Source organism: Cyprinus carpio, chromosome B2 (genome assembly GCF_018340385.1).
Source record: "Cyprinus carpio isolate SPL01 chromosome B2, ASM1834038v1, whole genome shotgun sequence".
Classification (NCBI taxonomy): Eukaryota; Metazoa; Chordata; class Actinopteri; order Cypriniformes; family Cyprinidae; genus Cyprinus; species Cyprinus carpio.
Window position 1 is genome coordinate 20,607,168 of NC_056598.1, and position 27,082 is coordinate 20,634,249.

The window sequence follows — 27,082 nt, forward strand, 5'->3', positions numbered from 1 at the left end:
CTGGCATCAAGTTCTCTCATTATTACAGCCACATCATTCCTAGAGAAATAACAGAGAAACATTTTGGGGGAAAAAAGCTTGACCACATCTTTAAAAAACAGGGTTAATATAGATAATATATATACCTGTAGCAAGGCTGGATTCCTCTGACATCACGAACCCGTTTGTGCATTGCACGGATTCCTTGCCAAGGTGAGCAGTGCATAAGCTAATATAAATATTATTTTGGATTATTACCACAATAAATATTTAACACCCACACACCCTCCAGGAGCAGGGTTGGACACCCTGGCTTAATTAGATGCATCAGAATCAACATATCAAAGTATTTGAGTTTACATGGAAATTACTGCCAGTGTTCAGTAGAAACACAATTAGGTTTATGGGTAGTCGGGGCCTAATGGTTAGAGAGTCAGACTCGTAGCCTGAAGGTCACATGTTTGAGTCTCAGCACCGGCAGGAAATGTAGGTTGGGGGAGTGAATGACCAGCACTTTCTTCCACCCGCATTACCCACAACAGAGGTCCCCCTGAGCAAGACACTGAACCCACAACTGCTTCCTGGGTGCCGCAGCAAAAAGTGGCTGCCCACTGCTCAGGGTGTTTGTTCACGGTGTGTTTGTGTTCACTGCTGTGTGTGTGCACTTGGATGGGTTAAATGCAGAGCACCAATTCAGAGTATGGGACACCACACTTAGCCACTTGGAGATTTACTTAAGGCAGTTATTTGCAGTTGACTGCAGGTGTTTTAGAAAATGACTGTAACTGAAATCAGGAAGTTAGTAGCTTTCCAGGAGTAGGAATGCAGAACACTGCATTGTACCATACTGTACCATAACAGCTTGGCGAATTTCATTATGGGGCCTGTCAAAACTCCTCCGTTTTAAACCAAGGGATTTTAATAATCTTCTTAGATGCCTTTCACTGCAAGATTAAAACATAAGATGCTGTAAAAAAAATGTTTCTTCATTTGTATAAGGATATATTGTATATTTAACATCAGTGAAGCAGTACAATATCGATTAAACTTAACAGTAACACTTTCTATGAAGCCCGTATTTAAAACACATTATAAGAGTATTCTTATGACATTATAATGAATGCATAATGTATTATAAAAAACTTTATAATATGTCGTATCATCTCATGAGTAATCATAACAACAGTTTTAATGTTATAATATTTACTTATTTTGTGGTTATAGAATTTAAGATGGTTTATAATACACAATGAACATAATGCATCCACTTAACTTACAATGGATTATATTTCCCATAGTTATAATATATTATAAGTCTCATATCTTGCCATTGTTAACTTGTTACTTTACTTAAAGCAGACAAATACCACTTATAAATAACAACAAAAACAATAATGAAAATAAAAATAATATTTTTCTTAAACAGCCATAAGATCAGATATCTGATCAGATGAATGTGTAATATGGCACATTTGATTTTAACTATATTTATTGTAATATCAATAAGATAGTAAGATACTGTACATATCTTTTTTTTATTTTTTATAATGCATTGTGCATTCATTATAATGTGTTATAAATATGGGCTTCATAGTAAGTGTTACCAACTTAACTAAGCTTAATGATTACCTGATTTTGTATCCAGAAGCAGCAAGAAAAGAGCACATTTCTCTTTGTTTGAAGCCATTGTCAAATAGCAACTTTATCGTTTCATCTAAATAAGTTAAGGGACATTAAAGTGTTTTTTTATTTATTTTTTATTCTGTAGAAAGTTTCAACATTCATTCAGTAGCTTTAGCAAACAGAACATGATAGTATTACGATCTAACAAATAACAATACATTTATAATATAAGCCATTTAAATGCAGGATACTTATCTCTGTATCCATTCTTGATTGACTGAAACAAACAAATATATATTTAGTTATAAGACAGAACCATTGTTTTTACAAAATCATTTAATTCAACAACTAGTGTTAGACTCATACAGGTATATTATAATTAGACTAAGATTTCAATCTAATAGCTCGAAAGAATTTGCTTTACTTTGACGTAAAGTGACCATGGTTTTATTATAGTAAAAGTATAGTAACATGTTTTTTTAGTGTAATGATTACCATTTGTATAACCACAGTTTTACTACAAACATCATGGTTAAACTGGTCAGTATAGCAAAACCATGGTTAATCTGTGGATACCATGATTTAACTATATCAACCATGTGTGTTTGTGTTTGTGTGTGTGTGTGTGTGTGTGTGTGTGTGTGTGTGTGTGTGTGTGTGTGTGTTTGTTTGTTTTTTGGTAGTACAACCATGTTTATTTTTTTACTACACTTTGCCAACATAAAAGCTCGCTAGTTGCAATATGGCTAACTAACTTTTTAAACGTGCACTAAGACTCTCGAAATGCATGTTCTCGTCTGTATATAACTTAATTAGTGTAACATTTGAATAAAACTGTTAAAATATAATATATCAGATGCGGCTTACCTCCTTTTGCCATCCATCAACCGTTTCATACACTTCCTCTGAACCGCGTGCGTGTGACGTTTCATCTGATGCCTTTTGGTCTGATGCCTTTTGGTCTGAGTCCTTTTGGTCTGATGCCTTTTGGTCTGATTCCTTTTGGTCTGATGCCTTTTGGTCTGAGTCCGTTTCGTCTGATGCCTTTTCGTCTGATGCCTTTTGGTCTGAGTCCGTTTCGTCTGATGCCTTTTGGTCTGAGTCCGTTTCGTCTGATGCCTTTTGGTCTGAGTCCTTTTCGTCTGATGCCTTTTGGTCTGAGTCCGTTTCGTCTGATGCCTAATTGTATGAGACCTGACACCTGACGTCGTTTTTCCTGAGACCTGAAGCTTTTCAGTCTGAAGCGTGATGCCGTTTTGTCCAATGACTGAAGCCTTTTAGTCTGAGGCATGACGCCTTTTCATTTAATGACTGAGGTCTGAGGATGTCCTAAAATGTACACCGTACGCTCGACGTAATATACAGTGAAAGAAAGTCATTAATATTAATTATTTGGCATGAATAATTGGGAAAATTTAGTGTTCTATATTTAGTATATTGTAAAAAATTTTCTGTTAAAAATAAAGAAACAAAAATATGCTTACCATCATAATGGGTTATGAAGCACAGAGAAATCAAAGTCCATGTAATCATAGTTGATTTTTGAACAAACATTCACTCAACTGTGTGCTCTCAAAAAGCTCTGTGTCATAGAGCTCTTCTTTAAATGTTGGTATCATGTCACATGATATACTCATACATGGAGGGAGCAATGCTAACCCCTTGTGGAGGAAGTTTGAAATTGCTAAACATAATGTTATTTTGCAAACCCTGAACAATTCTTTATAAAGGTTTGATTGGTATAAATTATGTTTTTGAACAAATGCTTGATCACTACTATACTTATGTTATATATCTGAATGTTTTAAAGCTTTTTACTCATTTCTAGAATAACTGAATAAAGTATCATTGTACGTACTGTATGTTTACAGTTTGAGTTTAAAGAATCTTATGACACAGTGTCTGTCAGGTTCTGGTAAATACTCTCAGATATAAACCACTCTTTCCTCTCCACCCGAGAAAAAGCAAATACATCTGTAATTGATTTGATCATCTTTTTTAAACATGGTTGCTTTATAAAATGTTATAAAGACCCAGAGAAGCTTCTTTTAAGTGAATCTTTGTGTGTTTCCTTTTGAATGATATAATACTGCTTTTTGCTGATTAAAAGAGTGTTTCCTTGTTTTAACTAGCAGATATGGAGGTTGGTCATGTAGATGCAATACTGTGAATCAGGTTTTTGTACAGTGTTCTTGTGTTTCCTGTCACTGTGGGCTGCAGAGCACAGTAGTACAGAGCAGAGTCTGATATAGATGCAGAGGAGATCTCCAGGTACACATGGCTTTCTTTGTCTTTGGTGACTTTGGCAATGAATCTGGAATCTACATTAGACTCCTGAGCTTGTTTTGATCCATCTGAGATGAACACAATGAACTCAGGAGCTGATCCGGGATACTGACGGTACCAGTGGAGAATTAATGCAGATGAATAACTGCAGGATAATTTAACACTTGAACCCTCATCAACAAACTTCAAAGTTTTGGTTGGTTTAATTTCATTTCCATATGCTGCATCTGCAAAATAAATCAAATATTTTAAGAACAGGTGTTTAAATCGAATGTTTAGTCAGTTAATTATTAGCCATTCTGGCTGCTCATAATATTTAGTTTCAAAACACAAAACACTAACACAATACTTACATGCAAAGGCAGAGAACAGAATGACAGAATGGAGCATCATTGTGTGTGTTTCATATTCTCTCTCTACAGACCTGAAGTTTAAGAAGATCACATCAGGTACCAGTGCTTTAAACCCCACCTCTTCCAGAGAGCTCTTAGGGAGAGCAGAGCAGAGCCGATCAGTTTCACACACCATTGAGTCATTTGATTACTATTCATATCCTATTGTAAAATCTTGTGGTTACTTACTAACTCTGTCATATGATAGAAATCTTTAGAACACAAGAACGCTAGATTATTCCTCATACTTTAATTGTTACAATACTTTAGATCTCATAAGGTTTAGGACATTCATTATGCGCAACACTATATAATTTATAATGTTTACATATATATGTTTTAGTCTCTGTGGGCCTCAGAGCACAGTAGTACACAGCAGAGTCAGACACATGCAGATTCTTGATTTTCAGTGGAACTGAATCTGATGACACTTCAGAGTCAAATCTCTCCTGGAACTGAGCATCATTATCTTTTGCTCCAAATTTGTTTCTCCACAAAATGTATTTTGGAAAGTAATTTGCTCTCTGGGTGTACCAGAAGAGTTCTGGTTGTGATGAAGTTGTTTTATATTTGCATTGTTACGTTACTGATCTCCCTTCAAGTTCAGCGATGTTTTTATCTGGCTGATCAACACGCTCTTCTCCATGACACTCTGTAAAACATGAAAATATGTTCAGATAAAACTTTACAAATTTTAACCTAAAGGTATAGAACTATTTGAAGCAATTAAGAAATTACAAATTCCCCCACTTACCATGATAAACTGATGCAATAATTTGTATCATGTGTTGACTGTAACAGGAGAAAAAGATAAATTAGCCATGTCAGTAAGAAATTGGATGGTTTATAGCAGGGGAGGAGAGTTTAAACATAAAAAGAAACAAAAATATAATTTTGGGTGGTGTGTGCGAGTATACTGCCCTCTCCAGGATATTATTGTAAAAATATTTTTATAATCATGTATTTTTTTTTTTCATTGTACCTGTAGCATTTGATAGAGATAAGTCTCACTGTGTTACAGTGACACTGTTTCCAGTGTCATCATTTAAGTTACTGATAATTTTACCCCTTTTACACTTAAACATGCATGATTATACCTAACACGTTTACATTCTGTGCATTTGTACAATGGAAAGTGACAGGAATATGGTTAAATTATCCATTATCAGAGTTTGTATCAGAATTAACATATAGGTAATGTAGCGAATAGAACATTTGGTTATACACAAGTCAGATTTACATTTATACAAAAATTAATGTGTTTGATTTACAGATATAACAGCACAGAATCTGTTATTTTAGCAGAAAAGATCTCCAGGCTCACAATATTAGGTTATTATTAATAGGTGAAATACAAGGGAAAATAGGTGACATTGAGCCTCATTGTGGTTAAATAAAAAACAGGAGCTCTGGATCCCAGATACTGACGATGCCAGCACACGTTAATTATAGTTCCATCATATTTACAGATGAGGTAGATGTTTTTCCCATCAAATGTTTCTGTGTTTTTAAGTGTTGTTATTGACTGTGCAAATGTGTCCCTTGCAAATAAACTATAACCATTCATTAAAAAAATACTTTAATATAAGTAAAAGTATCATTAATACAGCATTTAAATGTGTAAACATAAATGCATATGATATCAAAGATTCAGACATAAAATGTAACACTAGTTTTATTTTTTTATTTTTTTATTTTATGATATACAACTGTAATTCAGGAAGTATTGTGTTTCATTTTCATTACCTTTTCAGTAACCACATACAGGTGTTTCAACAAGTATAATTAAATTGTGTGAATTATAGATTGTGGGTCTGATATTGCTTGACATCAAAGGGAAAAATTAATTTGAGTTTTTGTACGGCTTCACATAGACTTTGTATCACTGGGCTGATACTCTTAGAGCACAATGATAGAGAGCTGAATCTGACAGAGTTACACCAGTAATAGTGAGTTCAGTGGATGATTGTGGTGTAGTAGACTGAAAGCGAGGATCAGAGGGGCTCCCACCTCCACCTCCTGAATACTTATATATTAAATAGTGAAGCTCTCCATTAGGATACTGTCTGTACCAATAAAGTCTAACATTACTGCTGCTTGTATCATATGAGCAGCTCAGGGTTACAGTCTCATCTTCCTTTTTTATGACACTAGTTTCTTGATTTGGTCTAATCTGGTCTGCAGTTATCACACCTAAAACAAGCAAACAAAATAAGAGTCAAGTAACACAAAACTATCCCAATGGATGTGTCTGGATATAATTATTAAAAGAGTTGTACCTGAAATAATAATTAAAATCAGCAGCAGGTGTTTTTCCATGCTGACTAGGTCAGATCAGATGCGTGTTAATGTTGTCTGTGCTCTGAGCTGTAGTTCTGTGTTACTGTGAGTCTCTGCAGTGTCACACTCAAACACACTGGAACTTCCTGCTTTCTGTGTGATGATACAGTCTACCGCTTCTCATGTTTTTGCTTAGAGGAAGGATTTCACAACTGCAAGAAATTATACTTATATTTATTTATTTAGCAGATGATTTTGAAGAAAATACAAACATAAATGACTTTGTTGTGATGGTTTTAGGCTCATGTGATTTGAGTTAGGAAGTTCCTGTTTTTGGATTGTGTGTTTTGGTTTTTGTAGTTTGCTGTATCTTTCTGTGATTATGACTGCAGAGGATTGATGCTGAACCAGGAGCAGTATTAAACAGTTATGATCTATTTCATGTTTTTGTATGAGTGCGTTTTAGTCACAGTGTTTTAGAGCACAGTAGTACACAGTAAAATCTGACATTCTGGATTGTCAGTGGAACTGTTCTTCATGTGGAGATCAAAATCTCTTTCCTTAAAATCAGGCTCAATAGATCCTTCACAAAAAGTAAATACTGTACACTCGGCATAAATGCTGGAGCTCTACTTCGTAGTTGTTTTTACTAGAAGAGATAGAAATCTTCATTTGTAGTTGTGGTAAAATAATTGTACAGTAGATTAGCTAGATCTCCTTTATTTGCGTTTTTTTCTCCAGAAGGCTGTTCAACTCTGTCTTGATCCCAGCACACTGAGATTGCCTGCTTTTCAGTCTTTAGCACTAAAGATCTTCCTGCTCTTTATGAAATGCTGCCGTGCATTTGAGTCTTTATCTACTTTGATGATTTGCTTCATCAGATTTCTGCAGGCCCCCAAAAAGTTAACAATGCTTTAAGTAAATGAATTCATTATTGTTTAAAAGACCCTTCCAATATTTACTACAGCATTTTGGGCAATAAGACATCTATTTTGCTGGTTGTGATAAATACTTTTAATAATTGCAGATAAATAATTGTAACATAATAAAAACAGAATATGAATAAATAAATCAATCAATAAATCTTTAAATTGTATATTTATATATGCTATTATCTGAAATGACCTGAATTTCTTATGTAGTCTGTAAGTGTCAAAATCCTTTTTTTTGTGTGCATTGCTTCACTTCTACCTCTTTTTTAACATAACATATTCTGAAAAATTATGAATCACATTCTCACACAGGTGTTTCCACAAGTGTAATTATATTGTGTGAATTATAGATTGTGGGTTTGATGTGGTTTGGATCAAAGGGAAAAATGAATTTGAGTTTTTGTACGAGTTCACACAGACTTTATATCACAGTGCTCCAACTCTTAGAGCACAATAATAGAGAGCTGAATCTGACAGAGTTACACCAGTAATAATGAGTTCAGTGGATGTTTCTGATGTAGTCGACTGAAAGCGAGGTTCAGCTGGGGTCCCAGTGCTACTCCATTCCCGAGCCTCTTTCCACATTAAATACTGAGGTTCTCCATCACGATACTGTCTGTACCAGTAAAGTCTAACATATCTGCTGCTTGTATCATATGTGCAGCTCAGTGTCACAGACTCTCCTTCTTTACTGATGACATTTGCACCCTTGTTTGGCCAAATCTGGTCTGCAGCCATCACACCTGCAAGCATGAAAATAAATATTTGCTTACATTTTAAAAAAACACACGAGTTAAATTCAGTCACATTACACTTAATTATATATTTTCCTTAGCATTGGCATCAAAGGGTATTTTACCTGAAATCATGATTAATATCAGTACCAAGTGTCTGTCCATGTTTTCTAAGTCAGATCAGTTCTGTTGATGCTCTTCTGTTCTCTGGGTTGTGATGATTGTGATGAGTTTTGCAGGAACTGAGTCATACAATCAATCAGGAACTTCCTGCTCTCTGTTGAGATGATGCTCATTTTGGTAAATGAATGAAAGAGGTAAACAAGCAGATCTGCAAATATGTTATTTATTAAATAAAAAGGAGGATCTAATGATCCTGTAATGAGGCTTCATCATATGACACTGTGGTGTATATTTCCATCTTATGGTAAAAGCATTACAAAATGAAAATCAAGTTTAATTTTATAATAGTTTCCTAATTACCTAGTTTGTTTGTTTTAATACATGTATTAATGTATTAATACAATTAATTTGAGAAATAAAGTCGGAAACATTCAGTGTCTGAGTTGGGAATTTTATTCTCTTTATTGTTTTGTGATTCAGTCTAGAAAATGTAACAATATCATATGGGATGAATGTGCATCAGTATCATGTGGATTTGCACCTCGTCATATAACTGAGTACTTCCTCTGTTCCTGTATGAGTGTTGAGTGTGTTTAAGTCACTGTGGGCTGCAGAGCACAGTAGTACACAGCAGAATCAGACACATGTAGGTTTTTGATCATCAGTGGAAATGTTCTTGATGTAGAGTTCAATGTTGCAGAAAATCTCTTCTTAAAATCAGGATCAGTGGTGTATTAATTCAGAATTAATGTTGGTAATCTGTTTGGATGCTGTTTGTACCAGAAAATGTTTATGTTTAATTCAGAGGTAAAATAATTACTCTTTACAATAACTTGATCTCTTTCATCTGCATTAATTTTTCCTGAAGACTGTTCAACTCTGTCCTGTCCCAAAGACACTGGAAAAATAGACAGAAAATGTAAAGTAAATCATTAACATTAATTATTAGGAAAGTAAGTGTAAACATTTAGTAACCTATATTTAAGTAGACCTTTTTCTGTTTAAGTATGCAGAAACAAAAATGTGCTTACCGTCATAATGTGCTATGAAGCACATCTAAACACATAAGTCAATCTAAACATAGTTGATCTATGAGGTAAAAGAACAGGAAACTCACTCAACTCTGCTTTCAAAAGCTCTGTGATTATCACATAAAGCTCTTCTTTAAATTTTTGTATCATGTCACATGATATACTCATACATAGAGAGAGCCAGACTGACCGCTTGTGGAGGAAGTTTGAAATTGCTAAACATTGTTATTTTTCAAACCTTGAGCAATTATTTATAAAAGTATGATTGGTATAAATAGTGTTTTTTTTTTACCAAATGCTTGATCACCACTATACTTATGTTTTATATCTGAATGTTTTAAAGTTATTTACTCATTTTTAGAATAACCCAGTATCATTGAATGCACTGCATGTTTGCAGTCTGAGTTTGAATGATCTTAAGACACAGTCTCTGTCAGGTTCAGCAAAATACCCTCAGATATAAACCCCTCTTTCCTCACCACCTGGGAAAAAGCAAATGCATATAAATATGATTTTATCACCTCTTTGAGCATGGTTGCTTTATAAAATGTTATAAATATCTGTAGAAGCATCTTTTAACCTCTTTAAATCTTTGTGTTTCACCATTTATGTTATATCTTTTCATGTTGTGATTGTGAATGACAATCTATACTGTTTTTACTGAATAGAGGGGTGTTCCCTTGCAGTACCTATAGCAGATATGGAGGTTGGATGTGTGATGTACTGTAGATGCAATACTATGAATCAGGTTTTTGTACAGTGTTTTTGTGTTTCCTGTCACTGTGGGCTGCAGAGCACAGTAGTACAGAGCAGAGTCTGATATAGATGCAGAGGAGATCTCCAGATACACATGGTTTTCTTTGTCTTTGGTGACTTTGGCAATGAATCTGGAATCTACATTAGACTTCTGAGCTTGTTTTGATCTGTCTAAGATGAGCACAATGAACTCAGGAGCTGATCCGGGATATTGACGGTACCAGTACAGAGCATATGCAGATGAATAACTGCAGGATAATTTAACACTTGAACCCTCATCAACAAACTCCCCTGTTTTGTTTGGTTTAATTTCATTTCCATATGCTGCATCTGCAAGAGTAGATCAAATCTTTTAAGAACAGCTGTTTAAATTGAATGTATATTCAGTTTAGATTTATCAGTATCGAATGCAATGTAAAACATAAAGATAAACACTATTTTAATTAACACAACTTAATTTTGAGAAGAAATTAGTAATTCTGGCTTCTCAAAGTAATGGGATGCAAAACACTTCAATACTTACATGCAAAGGCAAAAAGCAGAATTACAGAATGGAGAATCATTGTGTGTGTTTCTTATTCTCTCTCTAACAGACTTAAAGTTTTACAAGATCACATCAGATATCAATGCTTTAAACCCCGCCTCCCAGGTCCATTGGTTTTAATGGGTCTACGATGTACTTAAGCTTACAAAGCTTTTGGGAAATGCAGCCCAAGTCTGTTTCATACACCACTGTCATTTGATTACTATTCATGTCCTATAGTGCAAAACGCCCTCTTGTGGTTACTTACTAACTCTATTGCATGATACAGTATTTGAATATAATCTGGATAAATTCTTCATTCTTTTGGTTTTTGTTATAGTACTTTTTATGGTCTCTGTTTAGATGTGCATATCCACACAGAATAAATTTAGGGATGATGTTTATTTTGGTGGTAAAAAAAACATTCATTTGGCATGCCTATACATATACTGTAAGCAAGTAGATTTTTTTTTTTTAAATCAACATTTAGTCAGGGAATTACATCATAGAGTATAGTGTGAATAAATAGCAATAATAGTATTCATATTTTTACAATGTGCATTCATAATCCATCTATAATTCATATAGTTGGCTGTCAGGTTTTTGTACAGTGTTCTTGTGTTTCCTGTGACTGTGGGCCTCAGAGCACAGAAGTACAGAGCAGAGTCTGATACAGCAGCAGTAGAGATGATCAGATCCACACGTTTGATATCTTTTGTTGCTTGTTTTTCTTTTCTGAGCTTAGTAGAGAACCTGGGATCTATATCAGATATCTTAGTCTCTTTCACACCCTCTGTTATAAGCACAAGAAATTGAGGAGCTGATCCGGGAGACTGACGGTACCATTGAAGTGTATTTGCAGAGGAATAACTGCAAGATAAATTAACAGTTGAACCCACTGCAGCAAATTCCTCAGTGCTGTCTGGCATGATTTCATCTCCAAAACTCACGCCTGGAAAAGAGCAAAAGAATAACTTAATTTTTCAAATAATGTTTTAAATTGTAAAATTGCATACCTACAATAAATCAATACTAGTTAACCATCATATTAAATTTTGTTGCAACATTGTCATTATGGTATTAGAAATATAGTACTTTTTTTTTAAAATAAGCTCATTTAGCATTTAAAATGTGAAAATTATGTATGATAATACTGTATATATTCTCTATCTGATCTTTTTTGAAATGCACATGCATGCAAAACATACAGAAATGCACTTACATGTCAAAGAAGAGAGCAGAATGATGAAATGAAGTATCATTTTGTGTGTGTGTGTGTGTCACAGCAATAGGATTGAGCTTTGTGACAGTCTAGCAAATTCAACAAGATCATCTCAGAGCTATGTGCCAAACTCCTCCTCTTTTATCCTTTTTCATTTTGATGGCAAAAAATGTTTGTCAAATCTATATATTCTAAACCCAGCCATTGAATATATGTAGTAACATGAGATTTTCTCATGCAGGTCAGTTTTTTTATTATATTAATTGTATATATTATATTAAATTATAAGTTATAGTAGTGGTAAAGAAGTCATGTGGATTTGCATGTCATATAATTGGGCTCTTGAAGTGACCGTATGATTAAACTATCTTTTTCACAGTGTCCATCAGGATCAATTTATACGCCAAATGAATCAGTCCCTATGGATTCTGTTACAAGTGTGATTCAAAGATGTGTTTGGACAGTTGTAGTTGAAGTATATGGCACACATTTCAGTAGTATTTATTTGCAAGGTTTTTGTACAGTGTTGTTGTGTTTCCTGTGACTGTGGCCCTCAGAGCACAGTAGTACACAGCAGAGTCAGACACATGCACATTCTTGATCATCAGTGGAACTGTTTTTGATGTTGAATTCAGTGTTGCAGAAAATCTCTTCTTAAAAGCAGGCTCAGTAGTTCCCTCACCAAAAGTTAATTTATTTAGAATGAATGTTGGTGACATGTTTGGTAGCTGCTGGTACCAGAAGAGGTATGGGGCCGTATCAGTGGTAATATATTTACACCCTACAATAACTTGAGCTCCTTCACTCGCAGTCATTTCTTCTGAAGACTGTTCAACCTTGTCCTGTCCTGAAGACACTGGGGAACAATAGACAGAGAAAGTAAATCATTAATGTGAATTATTAGGAAGGTAAGTGTAAACATTTAGTAACCTATATTTATGTAAACATTTTTGCAGAATGCAGGATGCAGAAACAAACAATTGCTTACCATCATAAAGTACTATGAAACACAGAGAAATCAAAGCCCATCTAAACATAGCTGATCTATGAGGTAAAAGAACAGAAAATTCACTCAACTCTGCTTTCAAAAACTTTGGGCTGATCTCACAGAGCTCTTCTTTAAATGTTTGTATCATGTCACTTGATATACTCATACATGGAGAGAGCAAGGCTGGCCCCTTGTGGATGAAGTTTGAAAATGCTAAACATGATGTGATTTTGCAAACCCTGAACAATTCATTGTAAATGATTGGTATAGTGTTTTTGAACAAATGCTTGATCACCACTATACTTATTATAGTATATTAGTAACTGAATAAATGCATCTAAAGTTGATTTATTTGATGATTAAAATCTTTCATGAACTTGTGTTTATATCGAGTCAGTTAATATTCAGCAGATATTAGCCATTCTGGCTGCTCATAATATTTAGTTTCAAAACACAAAACACTTCAATACTTACATGCAAAGGCAGAAAACAGAATGACAGAATGGAGTAACATTGTGTGTGTTTCTTATTCTCTTTCTAACAGACTTGAAGTTAAACATCACATCAGGTATCAGTGCTACCCCACCTCTTCCAGACAGCTCTTAGAGAGAGCAGATCAGATCAGATCTGTTTCATACACCATTGAGTCATTTGATTACTATTAATATTCATTAATTACCCTCTAGTGCATTACTCTAACTCTGTCATATAATATAAATTCTCAGAACGCAACAAATAGAATATGATCTAGATTATTCCTCATACTTTGGTTGTTATCAAGTTGATGACACTATATGCACAGCTCTATGTTTAATTTAAAATAGTTTTTATTTATATGCTTGTTATTGTAGCGTGACAGAAGTAAATAGTGGAATTACACTTCATCCTTTGTTTTTGTATGAGTGTTGAGTGTGTTTCAGTCACTGTGGACCTCAGAGCACAGAAGTACACAGCAGAGTCAGACACATTCAGATTCTGGATTGTCAGTGGAACTGAATCTGACGACACTTCAGAGTCAAATCTCTCCTGGAACTGAGCATCATTATTTTTTGTTCCAAATTTGTTTCTCCACAGAATGTATTTAGGGAAGTCATTTGCTCTCTGGATGTACCAGAAGAGTTCTGGTTGTGATAAAGCTGTTTTATATTTACATTGTAATGTTACTGATCTTCCTTCAAATTCAGTGATGTGTTGATCTGGCTGATCAACACAGTCTTCTCCACAACACTCTGTAAAAACACAAAAATGTTATAATAATATTGTAAAACGTTTAACCTAAGGGTATAAAACTCAAAGACTCAAGATTTTACACTGTATATGATATCAAAGAATCAGGCATAATACATAACCCTGGTTTCATTTTTTATTTTTATTTTATTTGTGATGTACAACTGTAATTCAGAAAGAAATGTGGAAGTTCATTTTCATTACCCTTTCAGTAGCCACACACAGGTGTTTCCACATGTGAAATTAAATCGTGTGAATTATAGATTGTGTTTTTGATGTGGCTCAAGATCAAAGTGAAAAATAAATTTGAGTTTTTGTACAGCTTCACATAGACTTTGTATCACTGGGCTGATACTTTTAGAGCACAATAATAGAGAGCTGAATCTGACAGAGTTACACCAGTAATAATGAGTTCAGTTTTTTAAAAGACCCTTTTAAATCTAGAATTTATAAAAATGGACAATTCTACCATTATTTAAAGGGTTAGTTCACCCAAATATTAAAATTATGTCATTAATGACTCACCCTCATGTCGTTCCAAACCCGTAAGACCTCCATTCATCTTCAGAACACAGTTTAAGATATTTTAGATTTAGTCCTAGAGCTTTCTGTCCCTCCATTGAAAATGTATGTACGGTATACTGTCCACGTCCAGAAAGGTAATAAAAACATCATCAAAGTAGTCCATGTGACATCAGAGGGTCGTTTGGAATTTATTGAAGCATCGAAAATACATTTTGTTCCAAAAATAACAAAAAATTGCGACTTTATTCCGCTTTTTCTTCTCTTCCGGGTCTGTTGTGAACGCGACTGCTGTGACTGTTGACGTACGACACTGCTGACGTGTTTTCTGGTGCGCCCAATAACAAAGATAACACGTCAGCAGCGTCGTACGTCAACAGTCACAGCAGTCGCGTTCACAACAGACCCGGAAGAGAAGAAAAAGCGGGAATAAAGTCGTAATTTTATGTTATTTTTGGACCGAAATGTATTTTCGATGCTTGAATATATTCTAACGGACCCTCTGATGTCACATGGACTACTTTGATGATGTTTTTATTACCTTTTGGACGTGGACAGTATACCGTACATACATTCTCAATGGAGGGACTGAAAGCTCTCGGACTAAATCTAAAATATCTTAAACTGTGTTCCGAAGATGAACGGAGGTCTTACGGGTTTGGAACGACATGAGGGTGAGTCATTAATGACATAATTTTAATATTTGGCTGAACTAACCCTTTAACTACTTGTTTCTTTTAGAAATATCCTATCATATTCTCTAAAATCATTGTGATTGTGTCCACATAAAAATGACAATTTTGTCATATTCAATATTTTTTTGTTCAGTTTTTACAAAATATTTCCTGTACATTAATTAGAATTCAAAATCAATGAGCCAAATAAATGTACTAGGGGTGTGACAAGACACTTATCCCACGAGACGAGACGAGACGAGACACAAGACTGGGTTCATGAGAACGAGACGAGACGAGATTTTTAATCTTTTTTAAAGAAATCCTCAATGATCAAATATATAGGGAAAAAATTGTCTTTTATTCAACTGAAAAACACAAAATGCAAAAAAAATGTAGGTGCATTTTGAAATCAAATTGTACTTTATGAAATTAAACATCTATTTTAATAAATTCTATGCAGGTATAAACAACATGTAATCACTGCAAAAGGTTTTGCCACAAACTCAACTGACAGGCAAGTAGTTGCACAAAATTATATAGTATACATATATATAAATAATAAACAACACAAATAATATCCCTTTAAAGTAGCAGTCAGTCAGTCAAGTTTAATATTTAGTAAACTGATTTCCACTTTAATAATAATAATAAAAAAATCCATTTAATTTTTCTCAAAACCTTTTTAATAGTATATACATTTTCACATCAATTTATTAAAAGTTTAACAAAAAATATGTTTAAGGCCCTATGAAATGTTTTATTTTTTTTCTCATCATATTATATATATATATATATATATATATATATATATATATATATATATATATATATATATATATATATATATATATATTGTTGTGTATTTACATTTTTCTGGTTATCAAATGAAGGCATAAAACATTAATTCCATCATTTAGGCTATCATTTAATTATTGAAAATTAAGCAAACTTTATTTTTTGGCAACCAAATGGTATTTACTATTAAAATAAAAACATGGAAGAAATGTTGTGTGATTATTTCTTTAAAATAATGTTTGTTTCATTTTAGTAGTGGTAACAGTTGTAGTAGTAGGCTGTGTACATTCTATTGTCGTTATTTCAAACCGGACTTTTATTTTGACCGGTCGACATGAATACCTTTACAGTTCTGTGTACAGTATGTGATATGACCTGTTTTTATAGTCTATGGATATGACGCTAGTTTTACTCAAATGCTCATGAAGTGACTCTCATAGCAGTTGTGGAGATGTTAATGTGTTTACGTCTTCATTTAGTGAGACGGCAGACGCTGAAATCACCGCGAGCGTCACGCGCGCTTCAGTGTGTGTGTGTGTAAACCGCGCGTCTGCGCAATTCATTAACAGAGACAGGCAGAACCTGCAGGATTCATATTTAAATTGACTTTTGCGGGTTTATATTTACAGATACTAGTCCATATTGTGATTTGATTTAAGTGTAATGACCTACTTTTAGTTAACTAATTCAAAATTTGAATCAAGAAATTCCGTGACATTCTGCGTTAAACTGTGAATTCTGTTTTTATGACTGGATAAAGACTTCACTGCGTAATTTTCCCACTTATCATGTGCCCACTTGCCTGATGTAAACATAATATCTTACATACCTTACATTACATACCACTGGTGAAAGGACCAGTGTAATGCAAATATATCTGAATGGTCTGCATGAGAATATGTCACCTTCTCGCGAGACCAGTCAGATCTCATCACACCCCTAAAATTTACTGAACTGAGTTAATGAATAAACACTAAAATTACAGCACATCCACGGATTTTGGGTAATAAGACATCTTCATCTCGCTGGCTGTGATAAATACTTAAATAGATAATTGTAACACAATAAAAAACAAAAAACAAAAAAAAAAATACATAGTAATCTTAAAAATATAATACAATGATGATGCTATTATCTGAAATTACCTAATTTATTATATTGTCTAGAAGTATGAAAATGCTTACACATTTTTGTCACCTCTTTTTTTTAACATTAAATATTCTAAAAAAATATATTACCCAATCTCTCACACAGGTGTTTCGACAAATGTAATTATATTGTGTGAATTAATAAAGATTGTGGGTTTGATGTGGTTTGAGATCAAGTGAAAAATGAATTTGAGTTTTTGTATGGCTTTACATAGACTTTGTATCACTGGACTGCTACTCTTAGAGCACAATAATAGAGAGCTGAATCTGACAGAGTTACACCAGTAATAATGAGTTCAGTGGATGTTTCTGATGTAGTCGACTGAAAGCGAGGTTCAGCTGGGGTCCCGTGCTACTCCATTCCCGAGCCTCCTTTCCACATTAAATACTGAGGTTCTCCATCACGATACTGTCTGTACCAGTAAAGTCTAACATATCTGCTGCTTGTATCATATGTGCAGCTCAGTGTCACAGACTCTCCTTCTTTACTGATGACATTTGCACCCTTGTTTGGCCAAATCTGGTCTGCAGCCATCACACCTGCAAGCATGAGAAAATAAATATTTGCTTACATTTTTTAAAAAAACACACGAGTTAAATTCAGTCACATTACACTTAATTATATATTTCCTAAGCATTGGCATCAAAGGGTATTTTACCTGAAATCATGATTAATATCAGTACCAAGTGTCTGTCCATGTTTTCTAAGTCAGATCAGTTCTGTTGATGCTCTTCTGTTCTCTGGGTTGTGATGATTGTGATGAGTTTTTGCAGGAACTGAGTCATACAATCAATCAGGAACTTCCTGCTCTCTGTTGAGATGATGCTCATTTTGGTAAATGAATGAATGAGGTAAAGAAGCAGATCTGCAAAAGACATGTTATTTATTAAATAAAAAGGAGAAGCTAATGATCCTGTAATGAGGCTTGATAATATGAATCTGTGAATCTGTGGTGTATATTGCCATCTTATGGCAAAATAATTTCAACATTAAAATTAAGTTTAATTTCTTAATTAGTAAGTTTGTTTTAATGTATTAATACAATTAATGAGAAATAAAGTCTGATGGAAACATTTAGTGTTGGGAGTTGGAAATGTTATTCTCTTTATTGTTTTGTGATTCCGTCTAGAAAATGTAATCAGGGGATGAATGTGCATCAGTATCATGTGGATTTTCACCTCGTCATATAACTGAGCACTTCCTCTGTTCTTGTATGAGTGTTGAGTGTTTCAGTCACTGTGGGCCTCAGAGCACAGTAGTACACAGCAGAGTCAGACACACGCACATGCTTGATCATCAGTGGAAATGTTCTTGATGTGAGGTCCAATGTTGCTGAAAATCTCTTTGTAAAATCAGGCTCAGTGGTGTATTGATTTAAAATGAATGTTGGTGATCTGGTTTTGGCAGCTGTTTGTACAAAAGAGATAGTGAGTTTGTGGAAGTAGTAGTATAATTACACATTAAAATAAACTTGATCTCCATCACTTTCAGTCATTTCTCCTGACTGTTCAACACTGTCTTGTGCTGAGGACACTGGAAAAATAGACAGAAAAAAGTAAGTCATTAACATGAATGATTAGGAAAGTATACTTAAAAACGTATTAACCTGAATGTAAGTATACTCTTTTCTTATAAAGTAGGCTTATACATATGTACTTACCATCATAATGTGCTGTGAAACACAGGGAAATCAACGCCCATCTAAACATAGTTGATCTATAAGCAAATATTCACTCAACTCTGCTCTGTGTTTATCTCATAGTGCTCTTCTTTAAATGTTTGTATCATGTCACATGATATTCTCATGCACGGAGAGAGAGCAAGGCTGACCCCTTGTGGATGAAGTTTCTTATTGTTTAAAAATTGTTACTTTGGAAACCATTTTTCACAAAATTACTATTAGCCTGACTATGTTTTTGAACAAATGCGTGATCTCTCAGTTGTAAAGCCATTTAGTTAGTAATGGGCATTATGTGCCTATTTTTTTTTTCTATTCCTTGCATTAAAGTAAATGATTTAAAGAAAGTGTGCCTTTACACAATGTATTGAGCACATTTGTGCATGTGAAAAGTTGATTTCTGCCATATTGTTTTAGTCTTTTCTGAATTGGCAAATGCTTAGATACCAGAGTGGTCTGGAATCTGGAATTCACAATTTAAGGGGGCACATTTCTCTCTGTCTGTAGAAGACTATTGTTTCTTTTTAGAGTCAGGTTTTTGTACAGTGTTCTTGTGTTTCCTGTCACTGTGGGCCTCAGAGCGCAGTAGTACAGAACAGAGTCTGATACTGCAACAGAGGAGATGATTAGATCCACACAATTTTGTTCTTCTTTTCTATTATTAGTACTGAATCTTTGATCCACTTTGGACATCTGAGCTTCTTTTTCTCCATCTAAGATGAGCACAAGGATGAAGGAGCTGATCCGGGATACTGACGGTACCAAAGTAAAGACCATGCAGATGAATAACTGCAGGATAAGTTAACACTTGAACCCTCTGCAACAAACTCCTCTGTTTTGTCTGGTTTAATGGGATCTCCGTTACTGGCACCTGAAAATAAATCTGAAATGTTAGGTTTGTCATTTTAGTCTGAAAGGGGACTATACTGAAAATAGATCATCTACTTTTAGTGCACTTTTTATATATTAAGTCCTTAAATAATAAAACTATGCTTAATTCTTCACTTTGATCATAAAGGTAATGCTTTTACAAACAATGGTACTTACATGCTAAGACAGAGAGCAGAATAACTGAATGGAGTATCATTGTGTTTTTTCTTACAGTCTCAGATGAAATGATCTTATGTCAGTTTTGACAAACTACTGTCAGATATACAGTACTTTAAGCCCCTCCTTCCTCTCCACCTGGGAAAAAAGCAAATGTATCTAAATTAACAAATCCATGTGTGCAATAATACATTGAATTTATAGAGGGGTGTTAACCCTTGTGTTAACTAGCTGATATGGGGGCTAGATATGTGTGATGTGGATGTAATACCGTTTTCTGCACTGTATTGTTGTGTTTCCTGTCACTGTGGGCTGCAGAGAGCAGAGTCTGATATAGATGCAGAGAAGATGATCAGATCTACAGCCACATCGCTTGATCGTATCAGGGAAACGGTTCCTTGATGGGAGGTCCACTGTTGCTGAAAATCTCTTTGTAAAAATAATGATAAGGGGTGTATTGATTTAAAATGAAATGGTGGGGATCTGGTTGGAAGCTGTTTGTACCAAAAACGAGATAGTGAGTTGTGGAAAGTAGTAGGTATATTACACTATTAAATTAAATGATCTCCATCACTTTCAAGGTCATTTCTCTTGACTGTTCAACACTGTCTTGTGCTGAGGAACACTGGAAAAATAGACAGTAAAAAACAGTAAGTCATTTAACCATGAATGATTCGGAAAGTATACTTAAAAAACGTTAGTACCCTGAAGGTAAGTATACTCTTTTCTTATAACGTTAGGCTTCTACATATGTAATTACCATCATCATGTGATGTGTGACAAACAGGAAACTCAACGGGCCCAATCTAAACATAGTTGATCTATAAGCAAATATTCACTCAACTCTGCTCTGTAGTTTATCTCATAGGGCTTCTCGTTAACTGTTGGGTATCAGTGTCAACCATGATATGCTCCTGCAAGGGGAGAGCGCAAGGCTGACCCCCTGTGGGATGACGTTTCTTATTGTTTAAAATTAGTTATTTGGAAACCATTTTTCACAGAAATTATTATTAGCCTGATATGTTTTTTGAAACAAATTGCCGTGGATCTCTCTCGTTGTCAAGCAGTTTAGTTTGTAATGGGCATTCTATGGCCTATTTTTTTTGTCTATTCCTTGATTAAAGTCAAGGATTTAAAGACCGTGTGCAATTTAACCCAATGTATTGAGCACATTTGTGCCATTGTGACAAGTTGATTGCGCACAGAGTGTTTTAGTCCTTTTCCTGAATTGGCCCAAATGCTTAGATTACCAGAGTGTTATGTCTGGAATCGGGGAATTCACAATTTAAGGGTCACATTTCTCTATGTCTGTAGGAAGACTATTGTTTCTTTGTGCGTAAGCGTTTTTGTACAGGGTTCTTGTGTTCCTGTCAACGTGGGCCTCAGAGCGCAGTACGTTACAGAACAGAGTTGATACTGCAACAGCGGAGATGATTAGATCCACACAATTTTGTTCTTTTTTCTATTATTAGTACCCGAATCTTTGATCCAACCTATTGTGGAACATCTGGGCTTCTTTTTCCTCCAGCTAAGCTGAGCAACAAGGAAATCAGGGAGCTGATCCGGGATCCTGACTGTACAAAGTAAAGACCATGCCAGATGCATAAAATGCCGGATATAGTTAACACTTGAACCCTCTGCCAACCAAACTCCTCGGTTTTGTCGGGTTTTAATGGGATCTACGTGACTGGCACCTGAAAATAAATCTGAAAATGTTAGGTTGTCATGTTAGTCTGAAAGTGGGCATATACTGAAAAATAGATCATTCTACTTTTAGTGAACTTTTTATATATTAAGTTCCTTAAAAATAATAAAACTACTAGCTTAATTCTTCACTTTGATCATAAAGGTAATGCTTTTACAACACAATGGTACATCCATGTGCTAAGAACAGAGAGACAGAATAACTGACTGGGAGTATTATTGTGTTTTTTCACACAGTCTCCGATGAACTGATCTTATGGTCAGTTTTGACAAAACTACTGTCCGATATACAGGACTTTAAGCCACTCCTGTCCTCTCCACCTGGGAAAAAAGAAAAGTATCTAATTAAACAATCAATGTGTGTGCAATACATAAATTGAATTTATAAGAGGGGTGGTTAAACCTTGTGTTAACTAGCTGATATGGGGTCTAGATATGTGTGATGTGGACTGTAATACCCGTGTTCTGCACCTGTATGTGTTGTGTTACTGTTCACAGTGGGGCTGCAGAGAGCATAGTATGATTATAGGTGCAGAGAAGATGATCAGATCTACACGTTGGATTTCTTTTGTTAGCTGGCTTTGAATACAGATGAAGATCAGGCTCAGATTGTTTGACTATCTTGTGAGTAGTAAAAAAATTTAGGTTTTGCTTTGCGATACGGCCGATACCACTGGAGAGAGCCGTTACAGTGACACACCAGTGGTTAGTTACAAGGACAGGAGTCACATTTTCACCCTCTGACACCCATGTTTTATAAATTAAAGGGTTGTATGTGTGTCAGCTGAAAAAAATTATGTGAAAAAGAAATGGGATTCAATTTCTCAAAACAAATAAACGCAATTAAGTGTATAAACCATCTATATCCTATATATATACATACATTACACTTTTTTCATTTAGGTATTTAACTTTGACTGAAATACTAATGAAAAGTCTCTTACCCATGAAACATTGGATTATTAGCCAGTAAAAAAAAAAGAAGCAGCTTTGCAGAGTAGACGATGTAGGCAACAAAAAAAAAAAAAAAAAAAAAAAACAAAAAAAAAACCGGTGCTTCCATAACTATATGACTCTTGTCATCCTCTCAAACTGTCCAACAGCAGTGTGAATCTGCTTTCCTCCCACTGCTGAGTGCTTTTATTATTTAATAACTTCCTTGCATTAAAGTAAATGATTTAAAGAAAGTGTGCCTTTACAACATTGATTGAGCACATTTGTGCATTGTGAAAAAAAGTTGATTCTGGGGCCATATTGTTTGTCGGGTCTTTTCTGAATGGGGCAAAATGCTTAGAATCACCAGAGGTGGTCTGGAATCTGGAAATTCACAATTTAGGGTCACATTTCTCTCTGTCCTTTAGAGACTATTGTTTCTTTTAGAGTCAGGTTTGTGTACAAGTGTTCTTGTGTTTCCTGTCACTTGGGCCTCAGAGCGCAGTAGTTACAGACACAGAGTCTGATACTGCAACAGAGGAGATGATGATCAACACACATTTTGTTCTTCTTTTTCTATTATTTAGTACTGCAATCTTTGATCCAATTTGGATCCTGAGGCTTCTTTTTCTCACATCTAAGATGAGCACAAGGAACTCAGGAGCTTGATCCCGGGATTTTACTGACGGTACCAAAGTAAAGACCATGCAGATGAAGTAAAAGCAGGATAAGTTTAACGCACTTGCAACCTCTCGCAACAAAACTCCTCTGTTTTGTCTGGTTTTTAATGGGATCTCCGTTACTGGCCCCTGAAAATAAATTGAAATGTTAGGTTTGTCATTTATAGTCTGAAGGGGACTATATACTGAAAAATAGATCATCTACTTTTAGTGCACTTTTTATATATTAAGTCCTTAAATAATAAAACTATGTTAATAATTCTTCACTTGGATCCATAAAGGTAATGCTTTTACAAACAATGGTAATTTACAATGCCTACAGACAGAGAGCAGAATAACTGAATGGAGTATCATTGTCGTTTTTTCTCTAACAGTCTCAGATGAAATGATCTTATGTCATTTTGTTGACAAACTACTGTCAGATATACCAGTACTTTAAGCCCCTCCTTCCTCTCCACCTGGGAAAAAGCAAATGTATTCTAAATTAACAATCATGTGTATGCACTAATCATTTGATGTTTTATAGAGGTTGTGTTAACCCTTGTGTTAACTAGCTGATATGGGGGCTAGATATGTGTGATGTGGATGTAATACCGTTTTCGCACTGTATTGTGGTTGGTTTCCTGTCCTGTGGGCTTGCAGAGAGCAGAGGCTGATATAGATGCACCGAGAAGATGATCAGATACTACACGTTTGATTTCTTTGTAGCTTTGAATACAGATGAAGATCAGGCTCAGATTTGTTTGAATAGTTAGTGAGACGTAAAGTAAAATTTATTTTTTTTTTGGGTTTGCTTTGCGATACTGCCGATACCACTGGAGAGAGCTTACAGTGACACCAGTGGTAGTTACCAAGACAGGAGTCACATTTTCACCCTCAGAAACATGTTTTCTAAAGTAAATGGTTGTATTGTGTCAGCTGAAAAAAATTCTGTGAAAAAGAAATGGGATTCAATTTATCAAACAAAAAAGCAATTAAGTGATTAAACCATCTATATCTATATATACATTGTCACTTTTTTTACATTTATGTATTTACTTTGACTGAAATAATACTGAAATGATCTCTTACCCATGCAAAATTGATTAGTATCAGGTAAAAAAAGAGAAAAGAAGCATATTTGCAGAGAGACGATGATGAAAAAAAAAAAAAAAACGGTGCTTCAATACCTATATGACTCTGTCATCCTCTCAAACTGTCAAACATCAGTGTGAATCTGCTCCTCCCACTGCTGGAGTGTTTTATTCTTTAATAACTGGACAAGACGTTTTTTTTTTGTGGTGTGATATGATGTACAGGATGAATGTCAACACATATTATTGCATTAGCAGTGAGCAGAAACTATATATAAATTGGTATAACAAATCATTGGTAAAATATGTTTACTGATGTCACTGTGATGGTTTCAAAGAACAGTAAAACACCATTATTTATTTGATTTATCAAAATAAAATCACATTGTCAATATGTATATAATTACGGGTAAAGTGATGGTCAACAAACTGACGCACCTTGCAGAGCTCTTAGTTTTTGTGGATGTTTATGTGTTTTAGTCACTGAGCTTGAAGATTTGTTGAGATCTGCATGAAATCTTTCCTCAAATCCTTTTTCACTGCTGCTTGATCCAGTCTAGAGTTTACGGAGCATAATATCTTACATACCTTACATTACATACCACTAGTGAAAGGACAAGTGTAATGGAAATATATCTGAATGGTCTGCATGAGAATATGTCACCTTCTCGCGAGACCAGTCAGATCTCATCACACCCCTAAAATTTACTGAACTGAGTTAATGAATAAACACTAAAATTACAGCACATCCACGGATTTTGGTAAGACATCTTCATCTCGCTGGCTGTGATAAATACTTAAATAGATAATTGTAACACAATAAAAAAAATAAAAATAAATAAATACATAGTAATCTTAAAAATATAATACAATGATGATGCTATTATCTGAAATTACCTAATTTATTATATTGTCTGGAAGTATGAAAATGCTTACAAATTGTTGTTATCTGTTGTGCATTGTTTCATGTCTACCTCTTTTTTTTTAACATTAAATATTCTAAAAAAATATATTATCCAACTTCTCACACAGGTGTTTCCACAAGTGTAATTATATTGTGTGAATTATAGATTGTGGGTTTGATATGGCTTGAGATTAAAGTGAAAAATGAATTTGAGTTTTTGTACGGGTTCACATAGACTTTGTATCACTGTGCTCCAAATAGAGCACAATAATAGAGAGCTGAATCTGACAGAGTTACACTGTCAATAGTGAGTTCAGTTGATGTTTCTGATGTAGTCGACTGAAAGCGACGATCAGCTGGGGTCCCAGTGCTACTCCATGCCCGAGCCTCTTTCCACATTAAATACTGAGGTTCTCCATCACGATACTGTCTGTACCAGTAAAGTCTAACATTTCTACTGCTTGTATCATATGTGCAGCTGAGGGTCACAGACTCTCCTTCTGTACTGATGACATTTGCACCCTTGTTTGGCCCAATCTGGTCTGCAGCCATCACACCTGCAAGCATGAAAATAAATATTTGCTTACATTTTAAAAAGCACACGAGTTAAATTCAGTCACATTACACTTAATTATCTATTTTCCTAAGCATTGGCATCAAAGGGTATTTTACCTGAAATCATGATTAATATCAGTACCAAGTGTCTGTCCATGTTTTCTAAGTCAGATCAGGTTCTGTTGATGCTCTTCTGTTCTCTGGGTTGTGATGAATGTGATGAGTTTTGCAGGAACTGAGTCATACAATCAATCAGGAACTTCCTGCTCTCTGTTGAGATGATGCTCATTTTGGTAAATGAATGAAAGAGTTAGAGAAGCAGATCTGCAAAAGACATGTTATTTATTAAATAAAAAGGAGGAGCTAATGATCCTGTAATGAGGCTTGATAATATGAATCTGTGGTGTATATTGCCATCTTATGGCAAAATAATTTCAACATGAAAATTAAGTTTAATTTCTTAATTAGTAAGTTTGTTTTAATGTATTAATACAATTAATGAGAAATAAAGTCTGATGGAAACTTTCAGTGTCTGAGTTGGGAATGTTATTCTCTTTATTGTTTTGTGATTCAGTCTAGAAAATTTAACAATATCATATGGGATGAATGTGCATCAGTATCATGTGGATTTTCACCTTGTCATATAACTGAGCACTTCCTCTGTTCCTGTATGACTGCTGAGTGTGTTTCCGTCACTGTGGGCCTCAGAGCACAGTAGTACACAGCAGAGTCAGACACACGCACATCCTTGATCATCAGTGGAAATATTCTTGATGTAGAGTTCGATGTTGCAGAAAATCTCTTCTTGAAATCGGGCTCAGTGGTGTATTGACCCAGAATGAATGTTGGTGATCTGTTTGGTAGTTGTTTGTACCAGAAAAGGTTTATGTTTGTACCAGTGGTAAAATAATTACACCCTACAATTACTTGATCTCTTTCACCTGCAGTCATTTCTCTTAAGAACTGTTAAACCCTGTCCTGTCCCGAAGACACTAAAAAAATAGATAGAAAAAGTAAATCATTAGCATTATTAGGAAACTAAGTGTAAATATTTTGTAACATATTTAAGTAAACTTTTTTTCTGTTTAAGTATGCAGAAACAAAAAATGTGCTTATCATCATAATGTGCTGTGAAACACAGAGGAATCAAAGTCCATCTAAACATAGTTGATCTATGAGGTAAAAGAACAGAAAATTCACTCAACTCTGCTTTCAAAAGCTCTGTGTTTATGTCAGAAAGCTCTTCTTTAAATGTTTGTATCATGTCAC

General features: G+C 34.7%; 2 protein-coding genes and 2 gene segments (V, D, J or C); all 4 read right to left on the reverse strand.

Moving 5' to 3' along the window:
- Positions 1-214: 214 nt before the first annotated feature.
- LOC122136305 lies at positions 215-6,599 on the reverse strand. The gene is made up of 9 exons (XM_042719161.1): positions 6,560-6,599; positions 6,291-6,473; positions 4,868-4,932; positions 4,313-4,374; positions 3,841-4,033; positions 2,470-2,876; positions 1,854-1,879; positions 1,609-1,693; positions 215-923 (listed from the first exon to the last, which is right to left on the reverse strand). Exons 1-9 carry the CDS (start codon positions 6,597-6,599, stop codon positions 779-781), a joined length of 1,206 nt encoding a protein of 401 aa, XP_042575095.1. The 3' UTR covers positions 215-778.
- A 1,315-nt stretch (positions 6,600-7,914) lies between these two features.
- Positions 7,915-8,522, reverse strand: LOC122136232. The segment is given in 2 exon segments: positions 7,915-8,235; positions 8,352-8,522. Coding segments are annotated over 2 exon segments (357 nt in total).
- Positions 8,523-9,796: 1,274 nt separating this feature from the next.
- Positions 9,797-17,990, reverse strand: LOC109056420 (T cell receptor alpha chain MC.7.G5-like). Its single transcript, XM_042719162.1, is given in 7 exon segments — positions 9,797-9,862; positions 11,559-11,611; positions 12,660-12,737; positions 12,870-12,925; positions 14,034-14,098; positions 17,477-17,778; positions 17,898-17,990. Coding segments are annotated over 7 exon segments (660 nt in total). The 5' UTR covers positions 17,938-17,990.
- Positions 17,991-25,304: 7,314 nt separating this feature from the next.
- On the reverse strand, positions 25,305-25,983 carry LOC109056421. The segment is given in 2 exon segments: positions 25,305-25,815; positions 25,931-25,983. Coding segments are annotated over 2 exon segments (354 nt in total).
- Between the last annotated feature and the right edge of the window lie 1,099 nt (positions 25,984-27,082).